At 43.2% G+C, this 19,848-nt stretch overlaps 2 protein-coding genes across 3 annotated transcripts in view; one reads left to right on the plus strand and one right to left on the minus strand.

Moving 5' to 3' along the window:
* The window catches only part of si:dkey-262k9.2 (uncharacterized), a 17,444-nt gene extending 13,490 nt beyond the window's left edge, over positions 1–3,954 (minus strand). Inside the window, exon 1 of one of the 2 annotated variants that reach the window (XM_052065566.1) lies at positions 3,849–3,954. Coding sequence is in view for 1 of the 2 variants with exons in the window: in XM_052065565.1 (XP_051921525.1) it covers positions 921–1,052 (132 nt within the window). In the remaining variant the exon portion in view is untranslated. Of the gene's footprint in view, positions 1–920; positions 1,082–3,848 lie in introns of those variants that run through there. The other variant, XM_052065565.1, reaches the window with a different exon arrangement.
* On the plus strand, positions 1,498–18,876 carry LOC127601217 (IgGFc-binding protein). The gene is made up of 25 exons (XM_052066280.1): positions 1,498–1,633; positions 4,230–5,264; positions 5,358–5,692; positions 5,788–6,367; positions 6,437–7,032; positions 7,098–7,641; positions 7,723–8,264; positions 8,336–8,867; positions 9,027–9,220; positions 9,457–9,613; positions 9,979–10,556; positions 10,642–11,206; positions 11,503–12,071; positions 12,182–12,743; positions 12,823–13,022; positions 13,457–13,592; positions 14,010–14,329; positions 14,412–14,991; positions 15,065–16,288; positions 16,433–17,013; positions 17,084–17,639; positions 17,715–17,914; positions 18,017–18,391; positions 18,468–18,739; positions 18,813–18,876. The coding sequence occupies exons 1-25, from the start codon at positions 1,591–1,593 to the stop codon at positions 18,823–18,825; spliced, it is 11,289 nt and encodes a 3,762-aa protein (XP_051922240.1). The 5' UTR covers positions 1,498–1,590; the 3' UTR covers positions 18,826–18,876.
* The last annotated feature ends 972 nt before the right edge of the window (positions 18,877–19,848 follow it).

Genomic DNA, 19,848 nt, shown 5'->3' on the forward strand with positions numbered 1-19,848 from the left:
GGCATCATGCAAAACATCAGCCTACAACATTTATTAGTGTACCTCACGATAGCACTAATCAAAATCAAAGCATTAACACGCAGCAAGAGCGGACACCACACGTAAATAGACAACAAAATAAGAAGACTCCAGCCTGTCCCAACGAAATGCTCATCCGTGCACAGGATCTAACATTAATGTTGACTCATTCACCCGGTGCCAAACGTGATTGGGGCTTGGTAAATTCACTGATGCTGGCCCAAATTGTGACATAAGATGTTTTGGCCCGACCCCATCATTTTTAACATTACTGTAGTTCACTCTTTCAGAGGTTGTGTAAGGTCCTTTAGAGGACTGACTTATCGGGTTCCATTGTACCTTTTGTGAACCCATCACTTTGTGAATGCAAGATTTGACAGGAAACAATAACACAATCATTTTGAGTTTCATAGGGGGGAGGCTTGACACAAAATAGAAAACAATGCTTTCACAATGGCTTGAGCTAAATGATGAAAGATTGACACACAAATGGTCCTTGGACCATACCCAACTGCAAAAAGATTCAATAAACATCAGCTCCCAATAATGTATCCTGTAATCCATCTTACAGACGGTCAAACAAAAGAGCACCAAAAGATAACCTACATGACTGAGATATAGATAAATGAATAAATAAAGAACATTTAAAAAGAGATAAAGTGGTCCTGTCTGACCTCTGACATTAACAGTGAAGCTGCTGATAATGATTTGTAGAATTTATAGCCCAGAATAATAGGCACAAAGGAAATGTTTCGCAGTAACAAACTATCATTTTACCGTGAAAAAGTCACCTTTATAAAGGAGAGAATGCACGTTTGTCTTGCTTCATTACAGCAAGAAAAAAGGCACATTAATTTGAAAGGATTAAGGGGTAAAATAAGCAATGTCTGCAATATACATACCAATTGCGAGAGAGAAGTGAACTGGATGAAGTGCATCCTTGTTATGCCCCTGTGCTGTGTGCCATTAAGAATGACACACTCCCCAAAGCTGCAGGCTGCAGCCCACTTCCTTACAAGAATCCGCTGCTTCATCAGTCAAACTCGGGCCAAAGTTTGCTCTCACCTACTCGGGTGGGAGGGGCGGGAACAAGGGGATTTACACAGCCGATTTACTGGGCGCTGGGTAATTTCGGTACCACTCATCGTCAACATTTGGTCCCGTGGAAACTACCGCGAGGAGTTTCCTGCCTTTTCGGCGAATAGGTCGCCACAACATCCGGTTACTTTCACAGCAGTGAATCACTATTGTTTGTTGTTGTTGTTGTTGTTTTTTAAATTTCGCAATCATTAAAAAAATAGACTTAGCTGAGGAACAACAGCTGGCTTTCACATCGTTCTACTGTGGACTGTAATACAATGTCACCGTTAATTTGAAACGAAAGACAACGCGGCCTGATCATAATCACATACAGCTGGTGGCGTTTCACGATAAGAGATAAAACCGTGTCAACTGTAGGCGCGCTCGTTGACAGCCATCGCTCCTGTGACCCATGGAGCTTGCGTGAAATGTGTCATCTCCCTTGAAAGTAAAGCTAATATAATTGCTATCGTGTTTCTTGCCGCAGGAACAATGCAGCTTCTACTGCTGCTTCAAGCGTGCCTAGTGTGCTTAGGTAAGTAAGTATTCGGTAGTTTTTGAAACGTACTGATCTAAGATACAAGGGATTTCCGATTGAAGCTTCACTATACTCAACGAACCCAGAAAAATGTCACAAATGGAGGCATAAAATCACAGATATTGTAATAATGTTAGTATAAATGAACACTGCTGATTTTTTTTTGAATCGCTGCAATATTACAGTACTTTATTGTGTTAGACAAATAAAATCATTGGTTTATTAAAGTAACTGAACAATGTCTATTGAACGTGTATTATTATTGCAGGTATCAATCTCTAAAATCTACCTTCGTTTTAATCTGCAAATTATTTACTGGAATAGACCACAGTTTCGTTTTTCTAGAAAAAAAAACAGCATTTAAAATCTCAGTAGAACCAAATATTTTTACATCGTCACCTCCTTTTTTCAAAAATTCTACTAATTTCTGTCTCCATTCTGTATGTACACATGCTAAAAATAAGTTTCCAACTAGTGTGAAGTCTGTGTTGGCTGTTTTTAGCCGACTGAGTTGTGATGACTACCTGACCTGACAATTGCTGGGGAAATACCTGAATTGGTGTCCTTAAATCAATCGATCAGATTTGGATGCCGTTGATACTGACAGGACTGGAACACGTACACAATATGTTCTGTGAGGACTCATAACGAATTTGTCAAGCTAAGGCCATGGTGATTCATGAGATGGAGACATCTCTTCACAATCCTCTCCCACAGTCTGCAGATATTTTTTTCTGTTGTATTACTGCGTGGGATTCTACCCAGTCTAATGCAGTAACAGAAACATGACAAACTGATGTCTTAATCGTCTTGGGGAATGCAGTTTCTGTAGGAGCTACGGCATTGTGATCACCAAAGTTAATTACTGAAAATCTGTTAAATGTTTGTGGGTGATGTTGGGACCACTTTTTTGAGAGATGTAGGAGGTACGCTAGTAATGCAACTACCTGTAACGTCGTGGCCGCCCCACACGGATTGTTTGTAGATACTGGCTTGTAAAACCAGACACAGCTCAGCGTAATTGCTTTCTTACACAGATGAACAGCTTGAATACTCTATAACAGTGATTCACAGCTGAAGTTCTTGCTTTATGAAGGTCCAGAACGAACAAGATGTTTTAAGGTTATGAACGGCGGCATAATGAACTAGTTTTAGCAGTGGTGTGAGAAGGAACGATAAGTTACAATTATGGTTTTTCATACAATTATTCACTGTCATTATGACTTTGCTACTGCGCAAGTTGGTGAGAACTGCAGCACATTTGGACTAAACTGAGGATCTCCTGTTCAGTGAGGCATTTGACATGCATCCCTGCGTGAACTTGCTTTCACTTGGAGAGTAATGGTGCATTGACAGGCATGCATCGGAAACATCATTATGTGGGGTGTTAACTGTACATGAATTTGTTTTCGGTTCACCTCTATACGGTTTCATGTTCCCACACGAAACGGTCAGAGGCTGTCCTAAAAATCAATATATTTTTTTCTATATGCGTTCAGAACATGCAGTTCGTTGTATGTAAAGATGCTATGAAAGGCATTTTGAGCATGTCGTCCGCATGTTTAAATATTTGATCTAAATGTTTTGTAAGGCTGAATATTAAATATTTGACAACTCCTTAAAGTCGTTCGCGACTTGAAGACAAATGGCAAATACTGTACAGGTGCCAATTTGACAAAAGTTGAAAGCCACTCATTTAAAATGTGGAATTTGCTCACCGCCTGACTTGACTGAGCCATGCAGGAGCTGCGTTTGCATCATTTGCCCCCCCCCCCCCGCCCCCCCCCTTACACACACACACACACACACACTTAAAGGAGCACACAAGTCTGAACAATTCCTTGCCTGCCCACACAAATTTTGTCCACTTCAGTGATGTTTGGGCCGCGCCTGTGTTCTAACCCTTGGAGCAACCAAAATGATTGTAGTACGTACTGTTTATGTACGAGACAACTTTGGTATTTTACAAACTCCATCCTTAGATGTGATTTAACACCATGCCTTAAGAATAATGGATTACACCTCAACCAACTAATGCATTACTAAACTTTTTTTTGGTACATTTTTGTTTGTTTAAGCGTTTGTAACATGCACATCAAGTAAATGTTTTATTTTTTTGCCGTATCGCAATCTGGTTAATATTTATTTGTAATATTTCATGCAAGGAATTCCCTGTCCCATTAGAGCATGCACATATAAATTTCAAACTTACATTAAAGTTTGCTGTAGCTCAGGATTCTCTGTATGCACTGCTGGTATGTTGTTGCTCTCCCACAGAGATCCGTGTTATCATGGAAACTACAGGAGCCGGTCTGCACATTTAATACAGGTGTACCCAGTCAGGAACTAGGAACATAACTTCATTGGCTGCTCAGCTGGCTGAAATCTGACACCACACCTCTTATCTCTGCTTGCACACTGGGAAACTTGTCTAACTCTGCACACAAGATGTTATCACTCTTCTGCAAGTGTGTGGTTTACAGTTGTAAATTCAACTGTTGTCACAATTGCCTGACCTACTCATGTTAGCTTTTGTGCAGGAACGACTTCCTTTTGAGTTTTTTGAGTCAATTATTTTTGTTTTTCTTCTCAGGTCTCTCTGGGGCGAGTATTGATCGGAATTTTCTGATGATGTTTCCACCTCATAATGACCCAACAGCAAATGCTAGCTACCAAGTAACAATAACGGCGACTGGTGTTTGGACTGCAGTCACTGTGAAAGTCCTGCAAAGTGACTTTATACATAACATCTCTCTCAATGCATCTCAGTCACAGACTGTTCACCTACCTTCATCTGTGGGAATGGCCAGTGCTCGTTCCTCCTCCCTCCTCAGCGTAGCATCTGTACAGCCAGTTACAGTTCTTGCGACATTCTGCACCCAGACTGGATGTGAGCATAACCTCCTTCAAGACGTGTCTTCCTGGGGGACTCATTACTATCCAGTTACCCCAAACTTCCCAACTCAGACATCTGTCAGCGAAATGGTGGTCACCAACTACAATCGAGAGACATCAGTGGAGATCTTTCTCTCAGGGGATGTGGTCTTTAACGGAGCTTTATACTCTGAGGGAAGTTTCCTTAAGTTGCGTTTAGGGTTGTTTGAGAGCTTCTACCTCGAAAGTAACTTCAGTCTCTCTGGCTCAGAGCTTTATTCGCAAGAACCCGTAGGTGTGATAGTTGGTTTTACCTGTGTAAAAGACTTATTAGGGCATTGCCCATATGGATTTTCAGAACTTAAACCAGTCTCTCTCTGGAGTTATAAATATTTTCTGCCTCCCCTAGTAGATTCTAAAACAAGTCCCAGTTTCCTGCTGGCTATGACAAACATAAACTCTAACTTGGATGTCACCACTAGTAAGGAGCACAAGAGTATGTCTTTAAATGGAGGGGTGATGAAGACTATTCCAGTTTCGACCTTGGATGAAGTTCATGTCGTTAGCGACGTTCCGCTTCAGCTCATTTATTACCGACATGACATTGAGCAGCGTGCTTCAACTCTTACGGCACTGCTGTCTGTCGAAGATATCTGTCGGAATGGGCCAGTGTCTGATGCGAATGTTTTGGAATCTGTGGGACACTATCTGAACACCGTAAACGAAGAGCTGAATCCATCACTTTGTGAAAAAAGTAAGTACTGCAGTTTAGTTTTTCATTGTTTAAATGTGCATATGTGTTAACCCCCCTCCCTTTCTTCCCTCCCCCACCCCCTTCCTATGTCAGAAATTTCCTCCTGTGATGATTTGCACTGTGGTCACAACAAGCAGTGCTCCTTCAGAAATGGACATCCATTATGTTCCTTGAAAACTAAAATATGCTCTGCATGGGGTGATTCTTATTATCGCAACTTTGACGGAAAACATTTTGTTCTCCTGGGAAATTGTAATTATACCTTGGTGCAGACCACTTGTCCAGGTATAAATGCTTCCACCCCACTTCAGATTAATATCGCCAGAGCATATTTGAACGGGGCAGCTGTCTCTGGCATTTACAGTGTGGAGATAAAAATCCATGGTTTTAATATTTCCATGGTTAAAGGAGAGAGGGATCAAATCAGGGTAAGAAAACGAGCCAACATTGAGGGGCGGAGGAACAAAAAACTGACATTCATGCACGTGTGTAGTCACTGTCTTTTGCCTTTTAAAATTCATAGGTTAATGGACATCGCAAGAACCTTCCCGTCATCTTGGGAAACGGGATGCTAAGACTATATCCAAGTGGTCAAAGTGTTGTTCTGGAGACTTTCTTTGGCGTGACTCTGCAGTATGACTGGGTTCATAATATCCAGGTTGAAGCACACCCAGAGCTGCATGGACTTGTGTGTGGTCTTTGTGGAAATGCCAATGACAGCATCTCAGATGACACAATCACTTCTAATGGTACCGTGTCCAAAACGATGGATTTTACCCTCCCTTGGGCTTTGGAAAGCAACACAGATGCATGTATGGAAGACTGTGGAGATGGCCCATGTCAATTGTGCAGTCCTACACAATCTTATCCTGGCATAATGGGCAACCCCTACGAGAATAATTGCACTTTACTGAAGAGGAAGGATGGGCCTTTTAGTGACTGTCACTTGTTTATTGATCCTGAACCCTTTGTTCGTAGTTGTGAGAACAACCTGTGTCTCAGTGGAGCTGCCAGTTCAGTGTGTAAAGTGTTTGGAGCCTATGCCAACATCTGCCAGAGGCTTGGGGCCAGGATCCAAAATTGGAGAGCAATAGCAAAGTGTCGTAAGTTCTTAACAGCTTCATTTTACCTTTTTTAATGAGGAGGACTAACGTTTATTTAATTTTTTACAGATATGACTTGTCCTATAAATAGCCATTATGAGGTGTGCGGATCGGCTTGCCAGGCAACATGTGGTAACCCAGATCCCAGCCATAACTGCGGCCTTCCTTGTTCGGAATTGTGCCAGTGCTACAGGGGATATCTGCTAAGTAATGGCAAGTGTGTCTTGCCCAGCGAGTGTGGTTGTGTTCAAAATGGCTCCTATTTTCTCCCCACAAAGACCTTTTGGATGGATCGGCAGTGTCAAGAGAAATGCGTCTGCCAGCCTCAGTCCAAGACAATTATGTGCACACAGTCTCGCTGCCAGGCTGGAGAAATCTGCATGGTTTTAAATGGAGTCATCGGCTGCCACGCTGGGAGACCTGGCCTTTGTGTGGCCAAAGGATATCCTTACTACACCACATTCGATGGCCGGAAATTTGAAGTTCACGGTAACTGTAGCTATCTGCTCACATCGCATTGTCCCGCATGGGGAGACCTGCAAGACTTCAGTATCAAAGTTCAGAACCACGTCAAGGCAGGAACTAATGTGTCTTTTCGACATGTTGAAATGTCCGTGGCTGGTTATTCCATTGAAATGTCACCCGAGTGGCGTAGCAAGGTTATGGTAAGTCATTTGTTGTTCATGGCATTTTCACAATATTTGGTATTTAATTGTTTAACCTGTTTTAGGTCAACGGTCTGCTGCTGAACCTTCCTTCTGTTTTGAGCCAAGGCAAAGTAATGCTGTACCTGAAAGGACAGTCGGAGTGTATAGAAACGGACTTTGGTGTTGTTGTGACATACAGCCCAGACATCTTCACTGTCACAATGCCCAAGGTCTTCGCTGGTAATCTGTGTGGATTGTGTGGAAACTTTAATGATGACCCACAGGATGACCTGGTGACGGATGACTTTGCTATCACTCAAGCAGTCAGATACTGGAGAACCAGTAGTGAACATGAATGTTGGGAGGTACCCATGAGCACCTCGGGCTGCAATCCACAAAAGCAGGATCTTTATCAGGGAAAGGAGTTTTGTGGGAGGATAATGGATCCTTTGGGTGCATTCCAGAGCTGCCACAAAATAGTAGATCCACAAGATTTCTATGATGACTGTGTTTATGACCTCTGCAATGGTAACCAGACAACCCTGTGCCAGATTCTGTCCGACTATGTTGCAGTATGTCAAGAAATGGGCGCTGCAGTGCATGAATGGCGAGATTCCAACTTTTGCTGTAAGTAATGAAGTACAAGCTTACCTTTTTTTTAGTCTCCCGTTTAGCATTTGATTGAATCATTTCCCTTCTTTTCCTCAGCTGTAACATGCCCATCTAAGAGTGAATACCACCTCTGTTCTACTCACATGTTTGCCTGTGCCCGAAACACAAATCGGCTTTCAGAAAGATGCAAGGAAGGCTGTTTTTGCAAGCCTGGATTTTTCCAAAGTGGTGGGGAATGTGTACCAAATTCTGAATGTGGATGCAATTATAATGGTGTTTACTACAAGATCCATGAAAACTTCTACCCTGATGAGAACTGCCTTCGGTCCTGCGCGTGTGTGGGCCACAATATAGTGCAATGTAGACACCACACATGTCCCGCCGGAACAAAGTGTGTTATCAAACATGGCCGTCGTGCATGCCATGGCTCACATGTTAAATGTACTGTCATGGGTGGCAGACACTTTGAGACCTTTCAGGGGCATTCCTTTGATTTGAACATGGGGAATTTGCATCACCTCTTGTTCCAGCTCTGTGATGAACCTGAGCTTTCTGCTGCTATTCATGAAGGCCAGCTGCACCTTAAAATCCATGACATGAACCTGACACTGTCCGGAGAGCATTTTGGAAATGTTGAGGTAAATGGCTTCAAATGTACAAAAACTTATTTTTTTCCCTGCCACAATAATGAGTGTCCTGTTGCTTACAGATCGACGGTCTTTTGAAGGCCCTACCTTTTTATATGAATGGTGTCGCAGTACTGCCTTATGGCTCACTGACTCGTATCATTGCTGCAGACCTGAGCACTGTGATCACCTTTGGAGGACCCAATTTAATACAATTGACTATTCCAGCCACACACAAAAGACTTTGTGGCTTGTGTCAAATTGGTGCTACAGATGACCAAGGAAGTAGGATGTCCGATTACTCCATGCATACATCATCATCCCTGTGCTTTTCTCCCACTGGAACAAACTGCGCCGTTGACTGTCATGATTGTGTTTTATGCAACTCCATTCCGGAATTTAAATCGGATGGCCTCTGCGGCATGTTGCTTGCTCCTGGAGGCTTATTTGGGATTTGCCATTCCACAGTAGACCCAATGCCATTCTTCCACAACTGTGTGAAAGATTTGTGCAGGTCAAATGACACTGAAACGTTTTGTGACAGTTTGAGTCATTACACGTTTGCTTGCCAGGATGCAGGAGCTGAGATCAAACCATGGAGGGGGGACATTTGTGGTAAGCTTCCTCACGGTTTCCTTCTGCTGTTGTGAAATCACCGTGATCCGTTCACATTCACAGCTAAATTTAGCCTAGTAATTTATGCTATTAAGAAACTGCATAAGATGACCTGTAGCACCCCAGCCCCAAATATAATATACTCATCCTCTCCCACAGCACTTTCCTGCCCTGAGCATTCTCACTACAATATATGTGGTAATGCATGCTCAGAGTCCTGCGTAATATCTGATGTACCCTGTCCATCGACCTGCTATGAGGGATGTCAGTGTGATTCTGGATACATGCAGAGTGGTAATCGCTGTGTCAAACCGGAACGATGTGGATGTTTCTACCTCGGGCAGTACTATAAGGCAAGCAATTAGATTTTATACTTTGGCTGAGGTGGCAATTTTTATTACTTCATTGCAGCTAAACATGAAACAGGACATCTGACCTTTCTGCAGGAACATATTCAAACTTGTCATATGTTTGATATTCGTGTCACAGGATCAATAACTGGCTTGCTATCCCAATCATTAAAATCATTTTTTTTGTTCATTAGTCTTTAGTAGACTGTATATAAACATGTTTTTTTCTCTTTCTCCCCTTTATTGCTCTACAGGTTGGGGAAGTTCTGTGGACTGTCAACTGTTCCAAGCAGTGTACCTGCTGCTCTCCTGCCACCCTGTGCTGTAAAGCAGCTTCCTGCCCCAAGGGGCAGAACTGCATATTTGATACAAATTGGCAATGTGCAGAGAGAAAAAGTAAGCCCACCCTCATCTGATACTTGACATTTCACCGCAACTGTTCAGGCAGGTCCACCATGCGGCACTTGTTTGTACTGAATTCCCCCGCCCCTTTGGAAGTCTGTTATACTATATGCATAAATCTCAGTCCACTGTATACAAAACACGACTAATTTTTTGTTGTTGCGGAAGATAAGATATCCTTTATTTGTCCCACATCGGTGAAATTTACAGCCTCCAGCAGCAAGAATGTGGGGAGAAAAGAAAAAAAAAAACACCGTTCAATACACGTAGACGCGACTGTCTAAATTGACACGTTAATACTGCAAACTTGATGTGAGGGATTATGAAATGTGTGCTTTCCTTGCCCCTTCTTCTCTCAGTCTTCATCTGCCCAGTAAATAGCCATTATGAGTCCTGTGGGACCGCCTGCCCTGCTACCTGTGAAGCACACTTAAATTCATTCTGCACTGAAGCATGTGTGGAAGGATGCCAGTGTGACCCTGGATTTCTTCTTGATGGTGGCGTCTGTATCACCCCATCTCAGTGTGGCTGTACATACAATGGAGACCATTACCACAGCAACGCGACCTTTTGGGCTGATGAGTCGTGTACTCAACACTGTATATGTAATGCCTACACACACCGGATTCATTGCCGTGATGCTTCTTGTAATGAGGATCAGTATTGTGGTATTCAAAATGGAGTCAGAAGCTGTGTGCAGCATAATTATCAAATGTGCCGCTACACTGGTCATCGTGTACTAACATTTGACAAGCGTGAGTATAGTTTCCTTGGCACCTGCAGGTATCAGTTACTGGGCATCTGTGAACAGTTGCCAGGTCTTGATGTCATCACAGTTGATGTACAGGCAGATGCATATAATCAGTCACAAATGGTCTTTGTTAGCATAAATGGACAACAAGTGCAACTGGATAACAAAAATCCAGAAAGCATTGAGGTAAGTCTTGGCCTTTCCTGCCCCTTGCATTTAAGTAAATCAATTTCTGCATTGTGATGATTTGATAAATGTCATTTCCCCACAGGTTGATGGCACCAAGAGAAATATGCCTTTTTCTGCCAATGGAACGACATTGTTGTTTTCAATGGGGCTGCACATTTACGTCTATTCAACATTTTTCTTTTTAAGTATTAGCAAAGAAGGGATCATAGTCATTAATCTCTCTAGTAAATATGCTGATGCCACTTGCGGCCTGTGTGGCAACTTCAATTCTGATCTTGCTGATGACCTCATGGTAAATGGCTCATGGGAGAATCTCACTCCAGAGCAATTTGGAAAAGCTTGGAGACGCGGACAGAACGACGGGTGTGTGGAAGGTTGCCTTGGTGGAAGCTGTCCATATTGTTCATCTGAGGCTTTGCACCCCTTCTCTGACCCAGTGGCCTGTGGGAAGATTCTGGAAGTTAATGGACCATTCAGACACTGTCATAGCAAAGTGGACCCCTCCAGCTTTTACAAGAGCTGCGTCAGTGACCTGTGTCTTTATGGAGATGTGCAGCCCACAGTGTGCCGTTCCCTGGCAGAGTATGCTGATGTCTGCCTTCATCACAAGGCTTTAGTTTATGCCTGGAGGAGCTCTGAATTTTGCTGTGAGTATTAAACTCCTCAGCACTTGTGTTGCAACCAAATGTAATTTTGGTGTTAATAGCCAAATTATCACTGCATGGAAATTAAGGTGCGATGATTGTCAAATTTAATAGAGTAGTCGGTTATATCTAATAGTCTGTTTTCCACATAAATCAAAAGCTAATGTTTAACCTGCGGTGAGAGTTGATTGAGAAAGCCGCAACCTCCCTCCCACCCATCCACTAGATGGTAGTAATGCGTCATTGGTCACTCGCACCATGACATTGGCTTGACTTTTGTTCCCACTCTTTCTCTGCAGATGATGCATGTCCCTCCAGTACCAGCTACAATATGAGTAACTCCCCTGTTGACATTTGCCTTGGCTGGCTTAATTTGACAATTCAGGTCCCTCCCAACATTGGGGAGAACTGTCTCTGTGGAGCAGGTTTAGTCCACAGTGGAAGGAACTGCGTCAATCCAGCCAACTGTGGCTGCTGGTATGGAAATTCAGAATACATCTTACCTGGACAAGAGAAGTCTACATGTGAGCAAAGGTGTTTGTGTCATTCTGGTGGCAACCTGACGTGTGTTGATGCATCATGTAGTCAGGAGGAAGAGTGTACCCTCATCGGGGGCATTCTAGGTTGCCACCCCAAACTTAAGATGGCCAACTGCTACATTAATGGATCCCAGTTGAGTACGTTTGATGGACACTTGTATGAGTTCCGTGGCCCGTGCAATTACATTCTTGTTCAAACATGCAAGGATCTGACTATGGAGCCACTTTTGATTACCATCAATGGGAACCAGAGTGAAGGCAAACAGATTTATCTGCAATTCAATAATGTGACTATTATGATGTCAACTGCTTATCCTGAAAACATCCAAGTGAGTAATGATAGTCATGAAAAATCTAATTACGGTATTTAATGGACTATCTGCAATTCTCATTAATTCAGTGATTCGCTTAATTTTATTTTTTTCCTCCCCACCCCCAGGTTAATGAAATGTATGAGAATCTCCCATTCTCGAGGAACAATGTAACTGTGCATCAAAAAAATGAATGGAGAACTGTCAAGGTTGGACACCTGGTAGAAATTATTTCTGACTTTGGCAACTATGTAGCGGTCAAGCTACCAAAGGCTTATCACCAGACAACATGCGGTCTTTGTGGAAACTACAATGATGATCCCTCGGATGACATGCAGCTACCCAATGGCACTGCTGTCTCCGATCCAGACATCTTTGGGCAATCATGGAAGTTGCCGGGCTCAGAAGCCTCCTGCAGCGAAACATGTGACGGCACCTGCCAACGCTGTCGATCCCCTGTGCCAGAGTATACCTCTAACCTGTACTGTGGCCTTCTTACCCATCCAAAGGGGCCCTTCTCCTCTTGTCACAATTCGATATGCCCACAGAATTATTACACCCAATGCCTGAATAACCTCTGTGTCACAGAAGGCCAAAAACAAGCCTTATGTGAAGCTTTAGAAGTGTATGATGCGGCATGCAAAGTGGCTGGTGTGAATGTTGACCCCTGGAGGAACATCACAGGTTGTGGTAAGTCCTACAGGTTAGGTTTTTTTTTACTTTTTAAGACCAACAAAATGCTGACTTATTTCATTTATATTTTGTATAGCTCAGAAATGTCCTCAGTTCAGCCATTTCAACCAGTGTGCCAACGTTTGCTCCTCCCTCTGTCCTGAGATCAGCTTTTCTGCACAGTGTCCCAGAGACTGTGGGGAAGGATGCCAGTGTGATGCTCATCACCTTTATAATGGTCAAGCATGTGTGCCAGCCAAGCAGTGTGGCTGCATGCATGAAGAGAGGAGGCTTAAGGTTGATTAACCAGGAATTCCATTATTTAAAAAAAATGCATTTCCATTAGGGCTGCACAATATTGGTTTCATATGGAGTTGTATGCCTTTATGTGAATTTGACCAATCGGATGCAAACTTAAATGCATATCACCGTCCAATAGGTGAGCAGTATTTGGAGGCATTACTCACAACATAACTTTAAAAATACATAGAATTGTGAGTATTGGCTAACAATAAAATGAGCCTGCATATTTTGTCGCTTGAAAATATGTGCAGTATTTCTTGCACTAAATTAGACATTTTCTTTAGGTACATGGTAAATATCACAATAGCTCTTGTAATATCCAACATCACGCTGCAGGTTTTCCACCCAATATCATGCAGTCCTAATTTCAGTAGTCGGCTTAGGAAGCATGTCGTCATATTCAAATAGCCACCACTTGTGATTTGCAGGCGTCTGAAAGTGTACTTCTACAAAACTGTACTGTGAACTGCACCTGTGGGCCTCCACTTATCTGTGAGGAATACAAGTGTCCGCCACTGCACAGTTGCATGGTTTTAGACGGACTGTCTGGCTGCCACAAAGATGGTGAGTAACTTCCATGACTGGAAAGTGTGTCACCATAGTCCAGGTGTCACCAACATTTTTGAGGGTGAGAGCAACTTCATGTGTACCGATTGTGTGAAGGGCTACCAAATTGATACACGTCTGAAATAACATATTTGTCCAAAATACCTTCAATAATATGAGGATGTGTTATTTTTAATACTTGATGATTTAAATTGTCAGACTTTGATCGTGTTTCGAAATGTCTCACAGTACTGCCAATGTTTGCATTTTTAAATCATAATTTCTACTAGCAAATCACAATGTCCAGGCACTGGCGGGCTACTCAAGTGGTCTTCACGGGCTACCTGGTGCCCGCGGGCACCATGTTGGTGACCACTGCCATAGTCATTTGCTTGCTAAATTTATCTTCTGTGTCTAAAACTGTCATTTGATCAGAACGAGGCCAAGATTCCTGTGCGGTAAAGTGTGACAAATCGGAGCTTTGCCACCTGAGCAACGGTGAAGCAGTTTGTGAGAGTCGTCCGGGTCTGTGTTGGACCTGGGGAAGCCAACACTACCACACCTTCGATGGATTAAGCTATGACGTCAAGGGTACCTGCACATACCTGCTTTCAGGCAGCAGAGGTGCAGGAAGTGGTGCGACACCTTTCTTGGTGTCTAAGAAAAGTGACTGCGAAGAAGTGTCCTCTGTGCAGCTGGTGACTGTGCAAGCATATGGCTTTGTCATAAAGTTTGGCGACAAGGACAGTGTATACGTAAGTTTGTAATGTTTTTTTTTTGTTAAACTGAGTTTCCTGATATTTACAGTATTTTAACGAATATCTCCTTTAATTTCAGGTTAATGGTCAAGTAAATTATATTCCTGTTACTCTTCTTTGGGGTAAGATTGAAGTTTCTAACAAAGAGGGAAAAACTCTACTGAAGACTGACTTCGGGCTGCGTGTACTGTTTGACTGGAATACCACCATTCTTATAACGCTGGACCCCAACTATAAGGATATTGTCTACGGGCTGTGTGGTAATTTTAATGGTGATACTCAAGACGACTTTGCAATTCATTTGCACGGAATCGGTCTCTCTAAAACGAGCGTGGAGTTGGCTCAAGCTTATCGTGTTTTTGATGGTGATCATAACTGTTGTACTGGTTGTGAAAAGAACACATTGGATAACTCTACATTGCTGGAAGATTTGTCAAATGCAATCGTTGTCACTCAGAAAAGTCACTGTGATGATCTCATTGATCCAGCTGGTCCATTTGCACATTGTCACACTCATCTCAGCTCGGACTCCTTTTATCAAAGTTGCATAGCGGACCTCATACAAGGCAGATCAGAGGATGTTCTTAAACAGGCCACAACGTCCTATTCTGCAATCTGTGAAGAGCTAAGTGATTACGTAGCCCCCGAAATGACAATTGGTAAGTGTTCCTATCAAGATTCATATGTTAAATGTTTTGATGAATTATAAATACTGAACCAGTTATTTTTCAGTTGCAAGATGTCCACCAAACAGCCACTACAAGACTTGTGGGTCAGCCTGTCCCCCAACCTGTGAATCTAAAAGAGTCTGCCATAGTGCTTGTGTCCAAGGCTGCTTCTGTAACCCGGGTTTCATCAACAGTCCGGAGGGTTGCGTGCCACCTAAGCAATGTGGTTGCATCGACCCCAGAGGCAAATACCACCGCCTGAACTCCACTTTCTGGATCCCAGATGACTGTGGACAACTCTGCCTCTGTAAATCAGGAAAAACTAAGTGCACTTTATCTCGGTGCCCGAAAGGAATGTCCTGCAAGCAACTTCCTGGCAAAAGGATGTGTCAAGCTGACAAACCTCAGAACTGTAGCATTGTCACTGGGATGCACTTCACCACTTTTGATGGACATAGTTATGACTTTAGGGACAGCTGTGCCTATGTTTTAGTCCAAGCAAACACCAATATAAATGGATCCGAACCATTCAACATCACCATCTCGGATGCAAGTTGCCACAAAAGATTCTTTCATAGCTTCACTTTAACGCTCTCAATATACAATTTGAAAGTAGTAGTTGGCAAAGGTGACATTGACAAAGTGCTGGTGAGTACCCATTCCCCGTATACTTTTAAATACTACCCAGAAAATTACAATTTTGAATTCTTCTATCCTCAGGTCAATGGACTGCAGAAGCCTTTGCCATACTCGCACCATACAGGACATTTCACTACCTACCAAACGCCTTCATCTCTAGTTATTCATGTTGATATGGGATTGCAGGTGACTGTCTATAAAACTGGCACTGTGATGGTGGGCCTCCCTAGTAGTTATGAATCATTTGTTCGCGGTCTCTGTGGGAATGCCAACTCTGACCCTTATGATGACCAAATCATGCCAGATGAAGAGGAAGCTCAAAATACGCTGGAGTTTGTTCACAGCTGGAGATTGGGAGGGGCGATGGCCTGTCGGTCCCGCTGCACTTCCAGACCGAACAACTGCCCTGCGAATGCACGGAAACGTTTTGAAGGAACTAATTTTTGTGGGATCCTCAGGGATGAGTTTGGTCCTTTTGCAGAGTGCCTTTTAGTTCTGAGTCCAAAGCTGTACTTCCACAACTGTTTAGCAGACGCCTGTTTTTATGGAGGACATTATTTGGCACTTTGCAATTCCATCACAGCCTTTGCAGCTGCCTGCCAAGCAGCTCAGTTGCCTATCAGGCACTGGAGGAGTGATACCTTCTGTGGTGAGTGAATTGACTTTAAAAAAAATCCTAATACTGTGAATGCAAACTAACTGAAAGATACTTATATTTTTTAGTCTCGCAAACATGTTCCATGCATTTAATTCTTCTTAACCCACTGTTTTCCTCAAACCCTCTTCTCCATAGGTATGACATGTCCCAAAAATAGTCACTATGAACTGTGTGGACCTCGATGTCCTGCTGTATGTGAAGGACTTTCCTCTGCAACCAAATGCAGTGGCGGTTGTGAGGAGGGTTGCCAGTGTGACCCTGGATATGTCCTCCGTCATGATCGTTGTGTATCGATGGCAGACTGCGGTTGCTTTTACGCAGGACGATACCATCCCGCTGGTTACTTTTCAGAACCAAAAAACTGTCGCATTTGTTACTGTCGTGATGGGAAAGTGACTTGCAGACCATCACTCTGTAGACCCAAAGAGCCTTTCTTGTCAAGTGATGGCCTTTTTGAGTCAACACCTCGGCATCATGGAGCATGTGAAGTTTTTGCTGGGTTTGGCTACGTCACTTTTGACGGTTTGGTTATACGTCACCATGGTGCTTGCAGCATTTTAGTGTCTGAACGCTCTCCCAAAGAGATACATGGCCACAGTCTGCTGCTTAGCTTTGAGGAGGGTGTAGATGACTCAATTTTTACTGTCAGCAAGGTAGAATTTATTCTGGCTGCAGTGGAAATAACCATCAATCCAGAAGCGCCTTGGAAAATACAAGTAAGTTCTGCAGCTTGAGCTGCTAATGTAAAATGAAGGTGTGGGCAAACTAACGGATGTTTCACTTCAGGTAAATGGCGAGGACTTCAAGGTACCCTACAGTATTGATGTACTTAAAGCTTATGAAGATGGTGGTCGGTTGATCATCACATCTGTGGCTGGGGTGAGTCTTGAGGTGTCCTCCACAAAGTATCTCAGGCTGAGCATACCTCAGGATTATAATGGCACAACATCAGGCCTTTGTGGGAATTTCAATGGGGACGAATCTGACGACCTGCAACTACGGAGTGGTTATCTAGCCAAAAATATTTCAGCATTTTTCTATGACTGGTCTATTGTTGCTCCTGGACGGAATTGCAGTGGGTCTTGTGGAAAGGACTGTGGTCAGTGCACATTGTCTGCAAAGGCCGAAACAATTTGTGACATCCTCTTGACCACACATACTGAATTCAATCACTGCTGGAACAAGGGTGTTAAACCCAAAGTATACAGAGATGTGTGCCTCAGAGCCATTTGTGGTGGAGCTGCATATACGGAAGCAGTTTGTCTAGTATTGGAAGCCTACATGGCAGCTTGCCAGGCCAAGGGAGTAAATGTCGGTTCCTGGAGAGAAAACAGCCCTTGCTGTGAGTAAACCTCTTTGATCTAATTGAAATGAAAAGCTTCCAACCTGCTCTAGATTTGTTCATTTGTAACGCCAGCTTTCAAGTGTCCTGACCGCAGCAGCCCAAGTCAGTGTGTTGACTACAACTCCAACTCATGTCCTGCCCTGCTGCATCCCGAGTCCCCGGCAGATGGGTGTTCAGAAGGATGCCGGTGCCAGAATGGAAAAGTGTTTGACGAGGGCAAATGTGTACCGGTCAGCCAATGTGGGTGTGTGCTTCATGGCAAATATATTAAGGTATGTATGTATGTATGTATGTATGTATAAGCTCCATTAGGAGTATTTCTAGTCATTAGGCAAGTTTAAATGCCATCTTACACGACTCCCTCCCTGTTCAAGATTAATGAGCAGCTGTACAGCGAGAACTGCACAGAGAGATGCTGGTGCCATCCTCAAGGTGGCGCTTTGTGTGAGAAGGCTGCTTGCAGCCCTGGGCAGTTGTGCTCTCTGACGAATGGCTCCTGGTGCTGTGTTGGCCAGGAAGTCTGTCAACTCAAGAACAGCCTACAGCTCTCCACTTTCAATGGGCAGCAGCTGAGCTTGGCACCACAGACGCCTTACCAACTGATGGGCCTTTGCGACGAGACCTCTAAAAATTGGTTTAACCTCATTTCTTACTCTGGACACTGTGATAGACGTGGCATCAAACTTGTTACAGTGTTTCATATCCTCCTTGTGGGATCCTCAATTGTTATCCAAGATGGCATTGTGAAGGTATTATTGCATAACCAAAAAGTTTCTCTCTTCCCTTTTCTGTTGGTCTTAATCAGTCCCCTGTCCACACACACAGGTGAATGGACACCTTGTGCCTTTGCCTTACACTTTGCCTTTAGGGGTGTCCCTGTCATCTGCCATGGCCCAGGACAAGTCTGAAGTGGTCGTGGTCCTGACGAGAGAGGCTGGACTGGAATCAGAGTTGGAAATGGAGATCGGCATCACTATGGCCACCCTCAAGGCAGCTCCTTGGTATGCTGGAAAGCTATGTGGCATCTGCGGAAATCTGAGTGACCCGCACTGGCATACATCGGTCAAGTCATGGGCGCTTTCAGATTTTCAAGGCTGGTAGGTAGAACTCTACGTTTTGTACAGGCAGTGTTTTTCATTACTATTTACAAACGTTTGTTTTCCTCAACAGCTTGACTCTTTGAAATGGCAGCGTTTCCATTTGTTGACTCCTCCAATAAAACAAGTAAAATGCATCTTGTACTGTCATTCTGTGAAGGGGCTTTAAGTACCAGTAACTATTTTTGTCATTAAAAATGTAAAGGATTTACCCGTTCTCAAATCTATAACCAAACAAAAGTTAATTGACCAAACTTGCCTCGTAAATGTGCACATTTACGAGTTGCCAGCCTATATTCATTTTAAGAACAATTTATCTGAATTTCCATATTTTCAAAATTCTGCCAGTGTGCGTGTGTTAAAGTAAAACGACCTAGCAATTTATTAGAATTATTAAATTCAGTGTCTGTGTCCATGATGCAAGAATTTGGTTCTATTCTTGTCCTGCGTCTACTTACTGAAGTTGGTCAACTCCAAAGAACTACTAAAATTTTTGGGACCTCTCTGACAGGCATTGAAACTGTTTTTATGGAAAAGCGCAACATTGCCTCGGGTGAGACACACGGTGTGACTGAAGATGGTCGCAGGTATGGGAATGCGTTTTTCCCTTTGTTGCACTTTGCTCCTTGAAACTCAAAGTGAATAGAACCACCTGAGAGGTAAAGCAGTGGCCTACACATCACTGCTCTTCATATTATGGCATCAACCTAGAATCCCCTTACAAAGCTCAAGTATAAATATCAAATGAATCAAAAGAGTCATTTGACAGACTCCGCATGAAAACTGACACTTGTTTGTTCTTCCAAGTACGGGTAAATGGGGCACCATGGCATTTAACCGCATTAAAAATAACATGCTTTGAGCCAAAAGAAAATGAGTGGATGATAATGCCTTGAGCTCTTGCATCACTCCACTTTCATTTAAATTTAATTGCAGACTTAATTTTCCATGCAGTGACACTTAAGGTTTAGCTGTATGTTAGGATTTGCAAGAACTTCAGGAATGCATCCATAATGTAAAAATATCCTAACCCTGCAATCGCCTTGTATAGTTCAATGCTATGACATCTTTGTCTATGCATTTAGAATAAAGACTAGAGCGATGTGTCT

This window comes from Hippocampus zosterae, chromosome 5 (assembly GCF_025434085.1).
Source record: "Hippocampus zosterae strain Florida chromosome 5, ASM2543408v3, whole genome shotgun sequence".
Lineage (NCBI taxonomy): Eukaryota > Metazoa > Chordata > Actinopteri > Syngnathiformes > Syngnathidae > Hippocampus > Hippocampus zosterae.